This window comes from Camelus dromedarius, chromosome 13, assembly GCF_036321535.1.
Source record: "Camelus dromedarius isolate mCamDro1 chromosome 13, mCamDro1.pat, whole genome shotgun sequence".
NCBI lineage: Eukaryota > Metazoa > Chordata > Mammalia > Artiodactyla > Camelidae > Camelus > Camelus dromedarius.
In genome coordinates this window covers 63,897,277-63,918,631 of record NC_087448.1, presented here as the reverse complement: position 1 = coordinate 63,918,631, position 21,355 = coordinate 63,897,277, and the positions used below count along the sequence as shown (strand labels likewise).

General features: G+C 38.5%; 1 protein-coding gene across 5 annotated transcripts in view; it reads left to right on the top strand.

Annotated features, from left to right (window-relative positions):
• The window catches only part of FRY (FRY microtubule binding protein), a 361,507-nt gene that overhangs the window by 235,077 nt on the left and 105,075 nt on the right, over window positions 1–21,355 (top strand). For all 5 annotated transcript variants that reach the window (XM_064493224.1, XM_064493223.1, XM_010994182.3 and 2 more), the window contains 7 exons: window positions 1,456–1,557; window positions 10,096–10,199; window positions 10,664–10,772; window positions 12,415–12,501; window positions 13,970–14,141; window positions 15,508–15,640; window positions 19,273–19,380. In XM_064493224.1, the coding sequence (XP_064349294.1) occupies window positions 1,456–1,557; window positions 10,096–10,199; window positions 10,664–10,772; window positions 12,415–12,501; window positions 13,970–14,141; window positions 15,508–15,640; window positions 19,273–19,380 (815 nt within the window). The remainder of the gene's footprint in view (window positions 1–1,455; window positions 1,558–10,095; window positions 10,200–10,663; window positions 10,773–12,414; window positions 12,502–13,969; window positions 14,142–15,507; window positions 15,641–19,272; window positions 19,381–21,355) is intronic.

The following is a 21,355-nucleotide window of genomic DNA, read 5'->3' as shown; positions in this document are numbered from 1 at the left end:
GTCGCCTCGGGTGACCCCTCTAGTCCTAAGGATTCCATTGTTTATTTTCAAGATTGGCTTCACTTCACTTTTATTTTAATCTCTGAGTGTTTTTTCCAAACTGAAGGCTAAAGATTATAAAAAGAGTTTCTCTACTTGATCCTCAGAAATCTTGAGTAATTAATTCCCATTCTGATCAAATCAAAGTGGAACCAGGCAGGAAAGGGAGTTGGGACACAGGTGCCCAGAGGAAAGATTCTCCGAAGGCTGAGAAGACAATTTGGGGGAATGCTTTCGGACCGAAGAGCAGCATAGAAAAGTCTTCTAAATTAGCACAACCTTTTGCCCTCAGTGGTAAACAAAGCTCTGGCTTATGAATCGGCGGGTGGTATACCAGCTGTAATTGTGATCGTGTGGAGGAGGCAGGTTCCTTAGCTAGCTGGTTACTAGCATGGTTTCTGCTAGTCTTTAACGTCTGAACGTGACCACCATTATTTGGTCATGTATTCAGACATGCTTTGCCAGGAGTGGTGACAAATTTCCTCATTTATCTACATTCTGTGGTCATTGTGACTGCTTTTATTTTTGTTTTTAAATTACCAGCTGGAATTAGAGTTGCCGTCAAGGGAAGCAATATTTCAAAGTCAGTTTAAAACTTAAGTTAATAAGAAAAAACTAAGTTAATGGATTGTGAAGCACTGACTCTCATTATGACAATAGATTTTTCTCTAATTCAAGTTTAGGGGAAGGGCCAGTTACATTTTTGTTTCAGTCTTCCTTAGCCCTAATCTGGGGGGAGCCGTAAAGGTGCCTGTTAATCTGGTTCAGCAAAATAGTGGTGGGCTCCGCATAGGTATTGCTGGGTGGCCACCCGTTAGCTCTTCCGTCTTCTCCAGTTGCTGCGGGAAACATGCCCAGTTAGGCAGGGAAAGCACAGTAGCACCTCTGTTTATTCGGTTGTAAGCAAATTCCTCCTGTGGTTAAATTTGTCTTGGTGGGATTTACCAATGCAATAACATTTCTTTTAGGAAGCGTCCTTAATTACAGGAGGATTGCATGCAAAAGAAAATATATACCCCTACCTCTAAGACAGGGACAAACTAGTAGATTTTTATGAGCAACGAAGCCGGCGACGTTCTCAACACGAATGTGCCTTCCTGCTTGCTTTTCTGAGAAGTTTGTTTTTAAAATCCATAAGGGAAGTCTAAATCATGGAATCAGATTTCTCCTGATACATGAAGCTCACTGCACCCTATACATAACTCTAGATTAGTCTAGTGGCATCAGAAAGCACTTGCAAAATCCCCACCTCTGCACGGCACCCGTTGGGCATTGGTGTGTGATAAAGCATCCTGTGTATTCTGGCCCGTTCAGCGCTCACAGAGGGAGATGGATGGGGAGTGGGTCCTGAGAGCGTGTGTTACCTGGTTGGTTGGGATATACATCATCCTGTGACCTCGTCTGCTCTCTCCTCAGGCCTTGTACCCCCTGGTGACCTGTCTGCTCTGTGTCAGCCAGAAGCAGCTGTTCCTGAACAGGTGGCACGTTTTCCTCAACAACTGCTTATCCAATCTCAAAGTTAGTATTTATCAGCTCTTTTATAAAAATGTATACGAGTCTGAGGCTGGGACGTATGCTTCTGAGAGTGACTCTGTGATGTTTGCGGGGGAAATGATCCTATCCTGTTGGAACAGTGAAAAAGGTTTCTAGTGTGTTTTTCTTTTAAATATCATCAGTTTTAGAAGGTGATTGGGGCTAAGAGAAATCACATCAAATGTGGGGGGAAAAAAATCTCCCCTAATAAGGATAACTTTAAAGGCAGAGTTAAATGCCCCTGTATGTTCATCTATTGTCACATATTGTCTAAATGATTAAAAAAAAAGGGGGGGGAGGCCGCACTTCACTGGCATAAGCGTGCAAATTGATTTCAGAAGCTCACCTAAACTTTCTCCATCCTTCCTCTAACTCCCTCCAGTCTGAAAATATTTGGGGGGAAGTGTTCCATCCTGTGGGGGGTTGACCTAGTAACAGAAAAGACTTATTTCCTGTCCCCGTTATTTGTGATTATTTGAAGGTATTCTGTTCAAGCCATATGACCACTGAGTAGTCCTAAGCTTTCACTGAACAGCTGCTGTTCAGGTAGGCAGTACAGGTGCCGGGTGATGTGAGGGATAAAGTCGTGGGCCCGGAAACCGAGGAACCTACAGCTAGAACAACTGTAATGATTAGCTTTAAAACTGGCTTTATAACTTTAACATGGTGAACATACTTTAAGTTTTAGTGACCTGTTGATAACAGTCAACTAAATGACACCGTTTCTAATAAGTGCAAGTAGCACATGTTTTTCACACTTACTCTCAGTTGTGTCCAAAGATGCTGAATTCGTTTACAAGTTGAATACTTGTTTCTTCAGAATTTTTGAAGTGTTCTTAGTTGTAAAATCCTGTATGTGCTTAGACATGTTGCCTTGTCTTTTTTTGTTCCAAGACACTTTAGTAAAGTGGTTAAGATTAATTATATTATTTTGGCATTTACCATAATTACACAATAATCTGCCTTGGTGCTGTTTTAAGCACCATGTACTGGCTCTACAAGCCAATTGTGAAATCCAAGATTGGAATCACTGATTTTCTTCAAATTGGCGGGGAAGTATAATAGCAGTGAATATAGAATTAAGCTTTTCTGTATTCTGGAAAAGAAAATGCTTTTCAGGGTATCAACTATTATATAATGGCCACTGTCAGATGTTTTGTTTAGGGATTTATCCATCTGCCATACACTTCTAACACACAGCCCAATATAATTTTTTTTGTTATTTGGTCCACTTTTAAGTTATTCAGTTATTAGTTCCAGTTAAAAATGTTACATTTTGTTTCCTCCATTTTACACAAATAGAAAGTGGTCATTTTGTTCAAAACCAAAAAAAGAGAAATGATTAAGAATGTTCATTTTTTTTCTGTATGTATTATGTTAAATGTGTTTGTGATGAATTTTAGTTAGAATTAAAATAGTGGTTTTGTGTGACAATTTACTCTTGTGGCCAAAAAGACCAAAATTTTCTGTGTCCAGAGTTGCTTTTGAAATACAGCAGCATAAGCTCACTTTGAACTTAATTGCTTCAAAGTTAGAATATTGTTTGAAGCTCTGGTCAAAGCCCACCAAAAAGACTTAACAGCAGGGTTACCAGCAGCCCTCGAGAGAAGTGGGGCTGCGCACTGATGGTGTTTCCCTCTGCAGACGTCTCAAGCATTAGGATTTCTCAAAGGGCAAGGAAACGTGATCAGAAAGAGTAGAAAGGGTCAGCAGTATAGAGAGACTGACCCACGTTCCAGAGCGTAGCTCAGTTCACCAGTAGTTATGAACTGTATGAGGGGCTAGGGAAGGTGTCGGAAGCGGGAGAGATGGGGGAGTCTGTTGTATAAACACTAGCTACACAGTCCCCTGTTCTTGAGGGGCTTGGCGTTTCACTGGGGGACGTCTAATGAAGTTTCAAACTGCATGATGCAGACAGAGAGGGATGGAAAAGGCGGCAGCAGGGAGACACCTGTGCCAGGTCTAGAGGTTCGGTACCCTGTGAAGCATGAAGAGGTGGTTATTAGGCAAAAGAAAGGCACTGATATTTCACTTTATGGGTAATAAATTACTGGAATTCACCTCCTCAAGGGTAAAAGACATAAGATCCTTGATGAGTTCCAACTGGAATAAAATTATATCACACATATTTGGAACTAAGCCCAGTAGGGATTAAATTGGATCATTTAAAAATGTCATAAATTGTGAGGGGGGTTTGGCTCAGTGGTAGAGCACATGCTTAGCATGCACAAGGTCCTGGGTTCAATCCCCAGTACCTCCATTAATTAAAGAATAAATAAATAAGCCTGATTACCTACCCGTCCTCAAAAAAAAATGCCATAAATATACAGAAGACCTTCCAAACCTCAAGAGTCTCAAAAAGGAAGAAATATCTGGGGAGAAACTAGCATGGCTTCAAGAGTATACTTTGTCTTGAATGAGTATACTTTGTCAAAATTCAGTATTTTGTAGAATGTAGAGCCAACTATATCATTTCAAAAGGACCTCCAATCCAGCTCTTTCCTATCTTCACCATCCCCCTTTTCCCCTGCAGTCCCCTCCCCCACTTGTCTCCCCACCCCATACACAGTCTCCAATATGACGAACCCAGTGTTTGAACGCTGCGTGTTGAACTTGGCAGCCACCTTTGATGTGCTCTGTAGAGGAGAGTCATCAAGGTGGCAGCCTGACATAGAGCAGAATAGAAAAGTGTGAGCAGGAAGAATCTGCTTTCAAAGTAAACAAGCTCTCAGATTCACCGCTCATTAACGTCAGTGTCCTTGTTTATCCTCAGTGTCAGTCTCTCAGAAGCAGGCAGTTTTGGTGACACAGACTTGAAGCCTTTATTTACACTTATTAACTCGGTCAACCATATATTAGCAATATATCCTTGTAAAGTGGTGATAAATTTGTAACACCTTCTCACCATGACCTTGACATCTTTTAGGAACTCCTGGTCAGTGGTGACCAATACTTTTTTCTTCAATGCATTTTATGTCAGAATCTGAACAGATTGAGCTATAAAAAACTGACATATTCCCTTCATAGCTGCCTTACCGTATCTAACTCCAAAAAAAGAAATAGGTTTTTAAAACCTGACTTAATATTATTTTTATTTTTTGTCATGAATCCTCCTTTATTAACAGTTCTTTTAAAATGCAGTAATTATGAAGTCTTCATAATAACTATATGCTAGTTTCTTATGCTCAAAAATGGGTGTAATTAGGAGAATCTTTAAATTTCTTTTTTCTTATAATAATGAATATAATATACCAGTGAGGGCTTGATTATAAAACCAAAACAAAAACCAAAAACAAACCTCAAAGTTAAGAAATCTATTTACTATGTAATTAATAGCAACAACAAGCCTCATTAATTGGAGGTCTGTTGTGAGCCAGGCCAGTGGGAGGGCCTTTAGACACATCATCATGGATTATCATGATCATGTCAGAGGTTGCACTGAACTCTACACTTTCATGATTATTTGTTTTCCTAAAAATTTTGCTCAGATAACAAAACTGAAGGTCCGTCATTTGAAGGTTAGACATTAGTCAGCCTAGCTTCATTGTTCTAGAGACCAAAGTACAGATTTAAAAATAAGTCTTCTGATTTAATCACCACTTCTGCTAGGACTTGAATGCATTCACTTACTCAGTCAGTGGGGCAAGAAGTGTGCCAGGTACTTTTCTAGGTGTTGGGAGTAAGTGATGAATGAGACGGTAACACTCTCTGGTCTCTTAGACCTTGTAATTTAGAGGAGGAGACAAGACAGTAAACAAGTAAACAAATAGATAAGGAATAAACTTCAGATAGTGATAACTGCTATAAAGAAAATCAAATAGGATATGATAATAGAGAATTATACATTCAAAAAGGACACAGAAGGTACAAGGAAGGTCTTTTGATTTCCATTAAGAATCTAAAAAAAAAAAGTGTGGTTGCCATGAATTTTTTTCTTAATTGACATATAGTTGATATTCAATGTTGTTTAATTTCAGGTGTACAGCAACATGGTTCAGATATGTCTGTATTCTTTTTCAGATTCTTTTCCACTATAGGTCATTACAACATATTAAGTGTAGTTCCCTGTGCCATACAGTAGGACCTTGTTTTTTATCTATTTTATATGTATAGTAGTTTGTATCTGCTAATCCCAAACTCCTAATTTTTTTGATGAAGCTTGTCTTCAGCACTTAATACATATTTGTGTGTAATAATCACAATGAAGTTAAAGAAATGCTTTTTCTTAAGTTTTCATATAATAGTAAGGGTATTAATGATATTCTTATTTTATAAGGGGAAGCAGGGAGTAGTATATTAAGGATTCCACAGTCGTTGCCTGAATGCATTAAAATGTGTGGTACCATTTAGAACAACTGCTGTTCTCTGTAAATATCAAATTTAAAGGGTACAGAATTAACTATTTAAGAAGTAATTATTCTGTTTTACTATTAACCTCATTTCTATGAACTTGAGAAAAATCTCTTAGATCTATGTTTTGGATCTGTCAAAGGCACCTTTCAGAGTGAAATTTATAAATTCGAATAGTGCACATAAATTGGGTGTGAAAATTAGTGATCAGATGACAAGTGTATTAATTTCTGTGAGTGCCTTATTTATGAATTGAAAAATAATCTCTGTAAACTGTTGGTATGGTAATTTTAGAGGTTATCCTAAGCTGTAGCATATGTATTATTTGGATAGTTCAGTCATCAAAAATATGGGCTTACAAGCAAAGTAAATTGATTGAGGTATCAAAAGGGGGTACCAAAAAGAAGGAAGGTGTTGACCGTGCTGTGATATGCAAGGAAATATAACAGAAAGAAATAGGTTTACTTCAATCGCTTCAGTTATGATGGAAGAAAAATTGCAAGAGTTTTGAGTATAACAAGATCAAAAGATGACTAGAATTTTTTTTCAAGCTGTTATCAGTAGATCTTTACCTTAGTGTCCATGAGAATCTCTGAGGGAGCCTGTTACAAATGCAACTTGCTGAAACCTACCTCTGGAGATTCTGGTTTAGAATATCTGAGGCATAGCCACAGAATTTGCATATTTATAGGAAGCCCCTGTGACTGGGTGCAAATGGTCAGCTGATGGATCTTGGGAAATGGTCTGGCCAATGACCCTATCACCAACCAAGTTATCAGCGAATTCTGTTCTTCCTACTTGTTGCCGTTAACATTCTTCAGTCTCTATGGGAGCAAAAATAGACAATCTCAAGCACACTCTTAAGAGTGAAAGGACATCAGTCACAACAAGATGCATCAAAAAGATAATTGTGGGTAGAGGGGCAGGGAAAGAGTATAAGAGAAGTTGAAGTTAAGCAGAAGACAGTAATATGAATCATTTAAACAGGAGATTTCAGTTAAGCTCCTAAACGGAAGTTAGATGATGATTGCCCTACCTGGTCATGATCCACAATGTGGGATAAGGCACAAGAGAGAATGCTGAATGCCACACTATGCAAACATAAAAAGTACTTAATGTGTGCTCATAAAGGGACATTCACAAAGGAGGAGACGTTTCCACTGGAATGGAGGCTCCCTGAAGTCAGGGACTACATCTCCTTTGTTTGCTGTTGGATCTTTGCCTCATACCTAATACTAATTACAATGGGCAGGAACGGTGCTAAATTCCTTCTATGCACTAACTCATTTAGTTCTCCTAACACTCCTAGGAGGGAGGGAGGAATATCATCTGCATTCCACAGACAGGGACGATCAGACCCAGGGGGATTGCAGAGGTTCCCTGCTGCTAATAACTGCAGGGCAAGGATGGGTGTAAACCCAGGCCGGGTGTGTCTATAGTCTGCTTTTAACCACTGTGGAAGCACATCATAGACATTTGCTGATCTGGAGTGACTGGAGGAAGGATAATTAGAATTCCTGACATTTTTAAATGATGGAATAATTTAAATGCAACTTTACTCATTTAGTAGTTAAAGTATTTTTATGTAACCAAGACATTTGACATACTATAAGGAGTATCACCTGTTTTACTAACAGAACAAAAAAAGTGCTTTGTGTATAAAGGTACGCTTCTAAAAAGTTGGGGCATTTTTTTCCCTAGAGCTAGAAAAGTAGTTATAAAGTTTATTTGGAAGAATAAATTTTCACAAATATCTGAGAAAATCCTAAAAATAGAAAGAAAAGAAAAAGAGCAGAGGATGGTAGAAGGTAGACCATTCAAGATAGTAAAATACATCCTATAGCCTCAGAAATTAAAATGATGTGGTGTCAGCACGTGAAGAGACAGACGAATAGAAGAAAAAAATCCAAAATCAGACCAAATGCATACAGAAATTGAGAATTTTATAATATTCACACTACAAAGTTATTTTAAAAATACATAGACATAAGAAATCTCTTTCCTAATCTAAAAAACTACTCCCTGTAGTCTTTTCCATAGAATTTATTTATGTGACTCATCTTTATTCAGTAAGTAGTTTAATGGTAAATTTATCTTAGATTATCTCTAAACAATTATGAGTTCTTCAAAAATCAGTACCCAAATTATCCGAGATCAGACGAGATTGGGCGTGTTCAGGATGGCATGGCCATAGACAGTACCCAGATTCTCTACACTCAGAGTACAGCAGCTTAAACAGTTATGATAAGATTAATAAATGAACAGGGAAGAGAAGTAATATAAAAGCAAAAGACCTATAAGAAGGTTAAGAGGGACTTTTCAAGGCTGTTTAGCAAACACTTATTGACCCCCTAGCAGAGTGGCAGGAATTCTAATAGATGTTGGGGTAACTGCCTCTTCTTTTCAGAGAACCCACTATTTATGTGGGTGCTTATGTCAAAACAAGACCATGTGTGGAGTTGAAAGGCTAGGCTAGATGTTTGTATGAGGGTCAGGGGACACTCAGGAGGGGGTAAGTGTTTTAATGGGATGGGATTCGGGATGTTGAGGAGGACTGGAGAAGCCTGCCCGAAGGAGGAGACATTCAAGTAGACAGTGAAAGAGTAGGGTTCATGTGGTAGAAAAGGATACAGGGGAGGGCAGGGACCCACTCCGGACTCAGAAATGGAGCAAAGGTGGTCTCGCTAGAGCTTGGGGAGCTTGTGGGAGAAAAACAGGATGGGATGCAGAAAAGATAGGTTAGAGCCAGATATTGCCTGATCAGGTACGCCATGCCAAGAAACATTAACTTGATCACGTAAGCATCAGGGAGACCATCCAACCCATGACTTTTAAATAGAAAGGATTACGATCAGTGTCAGATAGGACGTGGGGAGGGAATCAATTGGCGGAGACTGTGCAGGAGGTGACTGTGGCAACCCCAGGGACAGGGCAGGAAGCCTGGGCTGTAGCAGGAAGTGGGAACGGAGAAGATGCCGAATTCAAGACCCATTTTGTAGATAAAATCTATAAAACCATGAAAGGATGGAGTGAGAGTCAGAAAGGAAGGCATGAAGGTGAAGACCCTCAGAGGACAAAATCCTTTCCCTCCCTTCTGGCCTATTTGTTGGAGCCGGGAAGCCGGCAGCTGTGCCCCAGCTGGTCTCCCTGCCCCTGCTCCGGTCCCCCCACTGCAGACTTCCTCCATGGTCTCCTTGCTCTTCGCGGCTTCCTGTCACCGTCATGAGAACCCTGGTTTCTTCATTTAGCATGGCGTGTAGGGTCCTTCGTGTGATCCCTGCCTTCCTCTCAAGGCATAGGGGCCACTGCTCCTTTGCCTGGGCCTGTGCACTGGCATACAAACTATTCTAGGGTCCAAAACATGGCCCCTCTTCCCCAGCTCTCGTAGCTCCCATGTGCTGTTGCCTCTGCAGAAAATGCCCTTCCCTCCCCATCATTTTAGTTTCTAGAGTCAAGCATAAGGCGTGGCCCAGTATAGCTGCTCGAATGTTTGTTGAATGAACAAATGAATAGATTTAAGTTCATCTGAGTTTTTGTCTGCCCTTGGAAACCTTTCCTGACTCCCATCCTTGATTTGCCATGGGTTACCTTTCTTTCCACCCTCGAGCTCCAGTCCCTACCAGTTTTTCATTGTGTCTTTGACTGTTTATTATCCATCTCCCAATCCCTCAAAGATTGCGAACATCTTAGGGGAAGAGGATTACCTTTTATCTCTGTATCCCGGTGCTTAGTGTAATTAGTCTCAGTAGATGTTGGAGGGTAATTAGATGGGAGGTGAGGGTGGGTGGTAAGGAGTTTGGGGAATCAAAGTGATAAGTGTTACAAGGGCATAATCAGCAATAGAAAGAACAGATGGATTCTCCTTTAGGTTCTGGAGGATATTGTTCCCTAGGGCTGGAGGAAGAAGGCAGTCTCAAGTACTCATCTTGGAAAGGAGAGAACGTCATGACTTCCCCCAGAACTCCTCTGTCCTGCCCTTCTGGCTATTTGGATGCTTCCTCAGAGATTACTTATTCAGAGATTGCACCTGGAAGCAATGACCCTGTGAGTCCCAGATGGTGCAGTGTACTCAGTAGGGACCCTACCACCCTCCTGAGGCCCTCTATTTCCAGGCATTCAGAAAAGAAGCATCTCCATTTAATCTGAAATCCTACATCTTGGTTTCTGTTGTAGAATAAAGACCCCAAGATGGCTCGAGTTGCACTGGAATCTCTGTACAGATTACTTTGGGTTTACATGATTCGCATTAAATGTGAAAGCAACACGGCTACTCAGAGGTAAGGAGCTGGCTTGGGTTAATGGTAACCACCTCACTTAGCCAGGGAAGAGGGTATCTGGTTTCATTGCTGCCTACACTAACCAAACTAGAAGCTGCTCAAAGTGGACAGCTTTTAAAAGATCTAAGCGCTAAGGACATTTTCAGGCTTTCCTTGACGCTGGCTTGGCAGCCATTACAGAAACTCCAGCCTCTACCAGAACTGCCAAGATCCGTGTCAGGGCTACACTTACCACTTTAGCAAAGGAAATGGCTATAATTTTCCAAGTGCCTTTAGTTTTCCAGAAAACCTTTTCATAGAGTAATTATGCTAATGGAAAAGGAATGAAGTGGTTTGTTTTCTTTTTCTGAATTCTGTCTGATACTTAGATAAGATACTTAGATAAGCATCTGCCATTTTCCCTTAAAGTACTGGAGCTCAGCCAATCTTGCTTGTTTTTCTCTTTTTTTCCCCTTATCTTTCAGCCGTCTTATAACCATCATCACAACACTTTTCCCCAAAGGGTCCCGTGGTGTGGTGCCAAGGGATATGCCTCTGAACATCTTTGTGAAAATCATCCAGTTCATTGCCCAGGTAATGGAGAAGCTTCTGGCAGTGAGAGTCTTCTAATTGCAATTAAGTAGCCACCTCCTTCTTATGAGGTACTAACAGAAGAAGGGTCTAAAATAATATCTTACGTGTAGAGACTTATCAGAATGGTTTGCAAATGTTTTCACACATGGCTTTTTTTTTTTTTTTTTTTTTTTTGCTTCAAAACAAATTATGACATGGTTGCCAAGTGTTTTCAGCATTTGACAAATGAAGGACCTCAGAGACAGGGTTTAAGTGACTCATATAAGGTCACAGAGCCTATTAGTAAAAGGGTCCTGACTCTTAGTCTCTGTTTTTTCCTGCTTCTCTGCTCTAGATTCTGCAAGTCGGGAGGAAACAGAGTCTGATGTTTGGAGGAAATCAGAAAAAGACAATTTAGTGAACTTGGAGGAGTAAATAATGCTCTAGCTTTCACCCTGTGAAAAAGAGGAATGTAAAAGCATTATTAACATTTATCAGGCACTTATTCTTTGCCAAGATTTGTCCTAAGCACTTCACACATACTAGTTTACTTAAGAACTAGGACCAATAATATTAAACATGGTTTTTAGTGTTAGTTTACTATTTAGACCCAAGATTTTTACTTTTTAAAACACTTTGTGTGTAAATGGTTTTATCCCAACTTGGACTTCCTTGCGATTTACAGAGAAGTATAAAAAGACGATTACTCTGTTCCAGCCTCTGACATGAGGCAGCTCTATACCTTAAAGAAGTCACAGAACATCTTTTTTCTCAGTGTCTTTATCTGTAAAATGTGGATGAAAATGCCTACTGTCACTCAGAATGTCATGTGGATGAGGGGAAATCGTAGGCATGAAAATACTGTTGAAGTGCTATTGACATTGATATCAAGTTGTAAAGTTCAGTTGCTACTTCACAGACTATTTAATATGTGATCTCTGTGTGTGTGTTTAGTACAGTGAAATGCCTCTTTAATATTTGTACTTAGGGAAAGGACATTACTTACTTTGCAGGCAGATGAATTAATGTAACTTTCCTACATGTAGTTTTCATGTGACTGAGAATGTGCTTTGATTATTCTGAAACATCTTATATAAAATGAACATGTCATATCTTACTAGTCACTGTCTCAAATTACTAGAAATTGGCTTAAACTTTCCCATTTAAGTAACTTGGATATTGTCTTGTTGGTTGATTATTCATTTCACTTGCAAGATTGTCTATTATAACATGATCCAAAGGATCTGCATTTAGAGAGTAGAAGAAAATGGCCATTTTGCAGTGGTATTTTAAAAAATACATTTTAAACTGAGTTTCAAGAAGTTATCAGCATTTGCAGTACAAGCAGGAAGAGTTTGTACTGTATATAAGCCCAGATAGTGTTTTGGTTTTTTATTTCTTGGCTTTTAGTCATTAGCCATTCTGTGCTTTAGGCCTAAGTACATATATAATGAAAGCATTTATACATGCCTCATGAAAACAGAAGCAGCTCCACCAGAGGTTCGAATAGATAATGATTTTCCTTCAGGGATTCTCTGATGCATAAAACTAAATGGTACCTCTCTTTCAGCAGTCACCTGTTTGGTGTATATGACCAAAATAGACATGTCATGTTAAACTAGTATTGTAACACCTTCGTTGTGGTTTTTCTTTTTCACTATAGGAGCGTCTAGATTTTGCAATGAAAGAAATCATTTTTGATTTTCTCTGTGTGGGAAAACCAGCAAAAGCTTTCAGTCTCAATCCAGAGGTAAGAATGATCCTCTTGTGTACTTCTTACAGAGCATGTGTTGACAGAACCCTACCTTTGCTTTGTAACCTTGGGGAATGGGGTGAAGATCATCACTTCCAAAATATCTTCTGTTTGTTTCTTTCCATGTTATTTGGCTAAATAGTCAAGATGGCTCAATTTCAGAAGTAAGATTTTGGATGAATAGACTTAGAAGGATAAAAAGTTGGTGTGCAGCCATATGCCGTTCTTGTATGAGGGAGCAAACCTTGCTTCCAAAGATAATCTGTCAGTGCGAGTCAGGTTGTTTATTTTAGAAAAGTCAGTACTTTTACTTATAACTATTTCAGTGCAGGTTAGCAAGTTGAAAAGTACTGGGAAGTGATGAAACAAGAGAAGAATCAGTACATGCAATGATTAAATCCCAAAATCTAGTGAAATTAAATAAGTGATGTATGCATATATGACTCTGTGGCAGCATCACAACTCAAGGGCCAGGCAGATCATGGAAATGAGTGTGTAATGAGTATAATGTACCACATGGGATGAGGGGAGGGGTTGCTATGCAAATGAACAGCACATTCAATTTTAAACTTCTAAAAAGACTGTTGGCCAAGAGAAGTACGCCTGGCAAGCTGCCTCTTTGCAACCTTTTCCCTGTGAGATTGTGGAAAGAACACTGAACCCGAAGTCATCAGAGTTGGACTTAAGGCTTGCCACAGGCTCTGCCTCCTTCACTAGCTATAGGCCATGGACTTCTCTGAACCTCAGCTTTTTTTAAGGAAGTACAGATGTTTTAGTACCTTCTGACCTTTTAAGATTATCGCTGCTGGGAGCAACTATCGTACCAAGTCATCTTTCAGAGCCAATATTTTGCCTTACGTGAGCCTGCGGAAGATAACGATCTGGCCCGGATTGACATTTCTTTGTATAAGCGCGTGTGTTTTTTAATCAGTAACAAGTTCTGTGGCATTTAATTTTTTAAATTTATTTTCAAACTTGCCAGCCTTTGTGAATCAAAAGTCAACAGCCTGCAGGTCAGAGCAGACTTTTGTTTTTGTGATTCACATTTGGAACTCCTGTTTGTTTTCATCCAGTCTTTGTGAATTAACGCGGGTCTCCTTCCAGGAGACAGAAGAGACTTTCGTTGACCTCAGCTGGCCTTGGTTGCAGCTGCCCTAGAGGATGACAGCCTGTCCCTTTGAGGTGCACCCAGGATCCCCCAGATAGTTTGAGCATGACATCTCAAACATACCCTCTAAGTTTGATGAAAATCTTCCCAGTAGTTTTCTTGTAATATAGCAACAAATGTTGTCAGAAACTTACTTTTATTTTCATAAGTTTGGCCCAAATTCTTGTGCCTTTTAAATGACTTTCTCACGCCAATCTAGGTGGCAAGCCATGCTTAACTTCTCTGAAAGACTGATGATTTAGTTTCACTGAAATGATTGGGTCTTTCTCTTTACCATGAACATATTGTCTCCTACAGAGAATGAACATTGGTTTACGGGCGTTCTTGGTGATAGCTGATAGCTTGCAGCAGAAAGATGGTGAACCTCCCATGCCCGTTACAGGAGCAGTTCTCCCTTCAGGAAACACACTGAGAGTGAAGAAAACATATCTGAGTAAAACATTAACTGAAGAGGAAGCCAAAATGATAGGTGAGTGTCAAAGATACGTTTGCACTGGGCCTTATTCAGCCTTTAAAATGACCAACAGGTACTTCCCTTTAGTGAGATTCACTTTAAAAAAAAATCTCCTTAAAAAAAAAGTAACTGATGAGACATTCCAGCATTAATTGTTTTGATTCATGCTGTGCTTGGTTTTACTGCCCTTTATACGTTTTGGAACTTCATGGTAAACATTTTTGCCATTTAAATGTTAGATTTTTATCTGTGGTCTTTTTTAACTTCTGATATTGGTTAGCTGCAATTTATAGTAAATTTCTAAGATATCTATGCCCTTTGGTAGATAATCCTGTTTATAAAGCAACTGTGTGTGTGTATGCATTCATTTATTCCTTCATTCATTTTTATAGTTCCTTTTCTTCTTTTTTTTCAGTAAAATTAGTTTAACCTGTGTTACAAACATGCCAAATCCCATATACCCCAAGGTATATTGTAGGTTTAACTTACATAAGATTATTTTCTTTTTAGTTTAACTGTCTTAATCCAAAGAGGTGTTTTTTTGTTTGTTTGCTTGTTTTGCATTTGTTTCTTCTTTACTGAGCTCTAGAATTTAGAAACCTCCTGCAAACTTAGATAGTTCCTGGATTCCAAAGACCTGGAGGAAACATATGAGGCAACTTTTTCCTTTAAAATATTTGTCTTCAGTTATCCAATGCTTAAATGAGTTCAAAAAAGTTTAGTAAGTGAGGTATAACCATTAATAATTATTTCATTAAAGTACAAATTTTAAATGCAAAGCAATTTGCTCTTCATTTGTATTATATACATATATAAAATGCATGTTCATATATGAAATACATATTCTGCAAACATTTGTTTTCCACTATATTAATGAGAGCGATAAAATAATATAGCTAAAATACACTCTTCTTCCTTTAAAATTTTATTATGTGAAGTCATTTTATTGCTTTTACTAAAAAAAAAATCCACACATGTATTTTAGAAAATAATGTAAAGTTATTAAAATCCTAACCCCAAATGAGAATTATCTTTTATTCACACAATCACTCATGATGGTGAAATTTCTTATACTAACTAGAAACATAAAAATTCTAGTGTGGAACTTCCTATTTCCTTGTTTATTTTAATTTTTCTGGAAAATATTTCCCTTTGAAGTATTAGAATTCCTAGATATTGAATTAAAATGATTATCTGGGGAACACTATGAGCGGGGCTCTATGCTAAGAGTCCTGCAGGTGAGAGATTGAATTGGCTCTGCTCAGAGAAGTCACTGACCCACAGAAAGTCTTCAGTAAAATAATATCATAGAGGATGAATAAACCAGGATTTCAACCTGATAAATTTAGTCAAAGATGTAACTGTAATGTGTGTTTTTCAGGCATGTCATTATATTATTCTCAAGTACGAAAAGCTGTGGACAACATTTTAAGACACCTTGATAAAGAAGTAGGAAGGTGTATGATGCTAACTAACGTCCAGATGTTAAACAAAGAACCTGAAGACATGATCACGTGAGTATCATGAGGACTAAGTTTTCAATGGAGGATTAATGAACCAAAAGACACCAGTGGAGATTCTTTCCCTTTATTCTGTGTTTCGTTCTCATCTTATTAGAATCAGAGATCTTAGAAGTTTTTCTTTTTTTTTTTTGAGTTACAGTCAGTTTACAATGTTGTGTCAATTCCAGTGTAGAGTACAATTTTTCAGTTATACATGATCATGCATATATTCATTGTCACATTCTTTTTCACTGTGAGCTACCACAAGATCTTGTATATATTTCCCTGTGCTATACAGTATAATCTCGCTTATCTATTCTACATATGCCTGTCAGTATCTACAAATTTCGACAGAGTTCTTAGAAGTATTAAGGATAGTAAAAACATACTTTGATAAGATTTAATGAATGGTAAAAAAAAAAAAAAGTCAAACCTGAGATTGATCTGTTTTGGTTATATTTCAAGTATCATTAGGCTGGGAAGTTAGAAAATGGGCCCAAGAACTTTTTTACTGGTCCACATTTTTCAGAAATGATGCTTTGCTCCCAAGCCCATGTGCTGTAGTGACATCACCAGTTTACAGCCATTCCATTTTCATGAATCTCAAGTTCACTTGTTTCTAGTGACAGTTCCTGAATTGTGAGAGTTAAACCTGCTTAATAGTCTCTGTGCAACTGTGCCATAGAAATACTGGATGTTAAGGATGCACTTGTAGCTTAGAATGTAGAAATCAAATGCTCTTAGCCAAAATCCCAGGTCTAGATTTGTAATTAAAGCTCTGCATTTGAAACTTAGACAACTTGTATTTGCTACTTTTGATTAATTATGGCAGGAACTCGGATTAGATTATGACTTTACATTTTAAGAAAGTTTGGACTTTGTTGTTGAACTGAGTTAAATTATATTTGGCACCTATGGCATAAATTTCCAAAAATATAATTAGGAAAATTTTCTTTGTCACCCAGTTCCAAATACCACAATTAGCTGGAAGGTTGTTACCTATATAGGGAAGTTCACATGGTGGGTGTGTATTTTTATTACAATGGTAGCATGTTGAAAACAAAGTATGACAAAGCAAAACATGATAAAATAATGTTAAAAATAGAGAATTGTTTAAAATACATATTTAGCAGTATGGCAAATTAAAATGAAAGCCTCCTCCTCAGAGCTCCACCTGAAATCTACAACCATTCCTTGGTTCAGTGTGATTTCTTCCAGACCTTTCCCTATGTCAACACAAATATGTACATACATACATACTTTTTTAAAATAAGAATGGGATTATATGATGTACTTGTCCTGCAGCTTGCCAGTCGTTTGATTTAAATGATAGTAAGATCATGTTGCTTTAGACTTTTAAACCAAGATGATAGCAGAATTGAAATTGACCAAAGTTAATAACATTAAATATATTATGTACAGCGTATCTCACAAATTGCTGGATTGTCCATAAACCTTTAAGCTCCTTATTACATGCTCTTTGAATACATGAGAGCAATTTTCAGTTTTTAATATGGAAGATACAAGATGCTTTTAAAACTTCTGCCATGTAGTTGTTTCCTGTAAAAACAGTAAAGAAATGAAAGACCTTTAAAGGAAAACTGTATTTATAACCCAGAGATCATGAGATAGGGTCAGAACCAAAGCAGTATACTCAAAACCATTAAAGGGTACAGGTTTAGCTGTAAATGTAAACATTTCATTTGGATTTTAACAATACCTTAAACTTTGTCTGAGGTGATTCTTTACCTTTTCCTGTCAACCATCTTAAGACCCCCAAACAGGGCTAGAAATAGTTTTCATGCTAGACTTCAAGGCAGATCCTTGAAAAGAAAATAACTCATGGCTACATTTCTAAAAACAAGAAGAAACATTAGAGAATCATGTCAGCTTTTAGGAAAAGAGAGTTAAGTTGCACATCACGCTAATGGAAAGTTACTGGAGTTGATATTGGAGGTCGGTCCACCATTTTTCCAGACCTTGCTTAAGACGTGAACTTGAACATGAAGCATTCTGTGTTGCTCTGTTTCTATTCCTCATCCCTTTTGTGTGTTATGCTGGCTAATAATAATAATAATATATAATATCTGTTACTAATTATTGTATGATGTCTGTTGATTAAAATTACGTTATTTGAGGGATTCACACGCTTCCTTTAAAAGCCCAAAAATCAAGGACGCAGTAAAAGGAAACCATGCACCGATTAGAGTTTCTAATCTAGGCTTGCTTTATCAGCTGGGAAGTCTGGCAGAATTTGCCTTGCACTGCAGGCCAGGCAGGGTCATCTGTTTTCTGACAGGTATGAAAATAATCCCAACTGTTTAAAACATCTGGTGAGCAGGTTGGAACTATTTAAGCAACTTTTAATCAGTTCACTAGGCTCTGACTCAGTCCAGCCCTCACCACTGTACAGTGGCTTCCTCTCCAGAATCCTTATACATCCCATGCAGAAGGACTATGGAGAAGGAGAGAAAATAATCTCACAACTTTCCACAAAAGCAGAGTATTTTAGAAATTAACATATATGTGTTCTACTTTTCACATAAACAGTTTTGTATTCATTCCTAACAAACTTACAAATGCATGCTAAAAAGTAACATCACAGAGCAAAATTGCTGTCTGATTATCATCCTCAGATTATAGACAGCATGGATTCTGCTTGTTACATTTCTATTCTGACTGCAGTTACTGTTCCAGAAAGGAATTTACTTCTATGCTCCTTCATGTCATCATTACTGTGTTTGTGTCCTACGATTGTGTTAATTTGGTACCAATTTTATGTTTATTCTTAGAGGACTAAATCATCAGAATTTAAAAATGCTGTTATATTTTATCACTTAGGTTATTTGAAAGATTTGATACGGAATTTAGTTTTTTCCATAAAGGTTATTGATAAAATATGTGATTAAGAGTCAGTTACCTATTTAAATAACTAAAAGTTGAAATAATTTATCACAAAATTTATATCTTTCCTTCAAATTTTACAGCATAATATAGCAGGCATTAATTACCTTTAAAGATGCATATTCTCAAGAAAGTAAAAAGAAGAAATCTCCATAGAGGTCAGGACCATCAGTGTAATTTTAAAAATCAGAAATGGGTGGACAATTTATATACATTTCAGGATTTTACTTGACATTATGAAAGACTTAGTTTTGGAAGCACTTAACTTTTTTGGAAAAAAAACAAGGGTGGGAATTCTACAAGGAGAAGTGTAACTCATCAGGGAGAGAAGCTTCCAGGTGTCATGCTTGTTAGGGGCACCATTCCCGTCTTTAAATGCTGAATGTAGGAATGACTGCAGTGTATTTCTTACATGTGATGCATTTAGGCATTTCAGTGAATTCAGCGTCTTAAATGCAGCCCACAGGGACCAAACTCCATGGAACTCAGCTGAATGGCAAGACATATGATAGAATGCTACTGCTATTGGTGTTTTTCTTTTCAGATACATTCCTCTAAGTCCTCTTAGGACTGACCAAGCTCTAAAGGGCATAAATACTTAAGAATAATACAGAGCAAACAAACACCAGGCAGTGATTCAGAAAGCATGGATTCTAGTCTTTGTTCACATATTTGATCAATTTTTCAAAAAATTTTTCATAACCTCTGACCTATGTTTAAACTTTGTCTTCAAATTCTAGGGGTGAGAGAAAGCCAAAAATAGATCTCTTCAGGACCTGTGTAGCTGCTATTCCTCGACTGCTTCCTGATGGGATGTCAAAACTTGAACTGATTGACTTGCTGGCTAGGTAGGTGAGAACTATGGTGGGCATTATTTGATCAAAATTGATTTTAATCCTTTGTCATGATTCCCAAAAATATATATATATTTATATAATGATTATTAAAAATGGACAAACATTTACTAATTCTAGGTATTCTCTGGAGTACCCAGGAAGAATATAGAAATGTTTTTCTTTTGTTTGGGTTTTTTTTGCCCATATTCAGTGGGCTTAAAATTCAATGTAGTTTGGGAGAGTACAGCTCAGTGGTGGCCCTGGGTTCAATCCCCAGCACCTCCATTAAAAAATAAATAAACCTAATTACCCTCCCCCACAAAAAGAGACAAAAACAGAAAAAGATTATTTAAAAAAATAAAACTCAGTGTAGAAGCAGATACATAGGCATCTAAAGTAACTATCCAAGGCCTGAAACATGCAAGTTAAAGGCACAAAAAATGTGACACATGAAATCAGAGGATAGAAGGATTCCTGTGGACTGGGTGTGGCAGCAGATGGCTCCGGGGAGAAGGAGGAACTTGAACCACCCTTAGAAGGAAAGACTGAATTCAGAAATGGTACACGGAGCAACAGGAGGAAAAGCCCAGGGGTGGGCCCAGAAATGAGGGGATGAATCTGGCTGGAAAAGAGTTCACTCAGGGTCTGATTCCCAGTCTGAGACCCACACACCCACAGGGCCCAAGAGGTGGGTAACAGGGATGCTAAGCTAATTTTAGAACTTCAGAAGGCTTCCCCAAATCATACATTTTTCACCCTCCCCATCCACCATATGAATGCACAGTCCAACTAGAACCTAAAGTTAATTTGCTTTGAGTGATACGATCTTATTATTGTTAAGTAAGCTTGATTTTTCTCATGTTGATCCGAGGTTCTGGTTGATGGTTATGCGTGTCTTTAATTTAAAAATCATAAGTGACTTATTACCTAATTGCATAGAGAAGGCAAAATCATTAGAAACGGGGTGCATGGGGGGAATGGAATGAGGAAGAACAAAAGTCTTCCTTGATTTTGAAAAAAAATAAAGAAAAAGGAGTTTAGAAACCCAATGATAAAAAGAAATGGAAATAAAACTGGAGAGGTAGATTTTCAACTAATCTTTACTATTAGCTGAGGCGTTTGGACTGATGGAATTTTAAAGCAGGAGAATAACATAATAAAAAATGTCATTTCAGTCTGGTTAATCTGATAATGATGGAATAGAGGAAAGCCCGGAGAAGGATAACAAATATTAATGCTGCCTGGATGAAAGATGCATTATGCATAACCTTGTTCACCCATGTTCTCTAGCCTTCCGAGGGCACAGTTCCCATCAGTGTCCGAAAAACAGCCCCAGCCCCCATCCCACAAGACTACAGATCACCCGGTCGCCTCCCCACAGCTCTAAGTGTCCCCATGGAGCACAGTGTCTCCTGGCGATGGTGGTCATGGTGCTCTCTGCTCTGCACAGCCAGTCCAGGATCCTGTGTGGGTCACTTCCTGCTATCAGTTAATAGCTCTCATCAGTCAATAGCCTACTGTCCACCCCTCCTTTACTCTTTCCTCCTTCCAGTCACCACTAGCCCAGGGTGATGCTGGCTGGTGAGGTTTACTGAATGAAGATCCATTACTTTGCTAACCACTGTGTCAGCCTTGAGGCTCTCTGGCCAAAGCCTTCTGCCCTTCTCACTGGCTTTTGTCACCTCTTCTTTGCTATAATCGGCAATCTCGGGTCCTTCTTTCTTCCATTCCATGTTTAGGAGATACTTGAAGAAGAACATGAAGTCAAAACAAGTGCCAGCCGAGGCTTATGTGGAGGCCCGGCCCCCAGAATGTGAGCCTGGGGCACCTTCGTCAGAAGCGGGAGCAGTGGGGAAAGAGGGGAAACAAGCCCGGATCCCAGAGGGGCTTCCAGTTCTGGGTGAGGGAGGAATGAAGGGTGGATTCCCGGAGAGGAATGAACGTGATGACTTGGATGAAGGGTCAGGGAAGCAGAGGAATAAAGAGA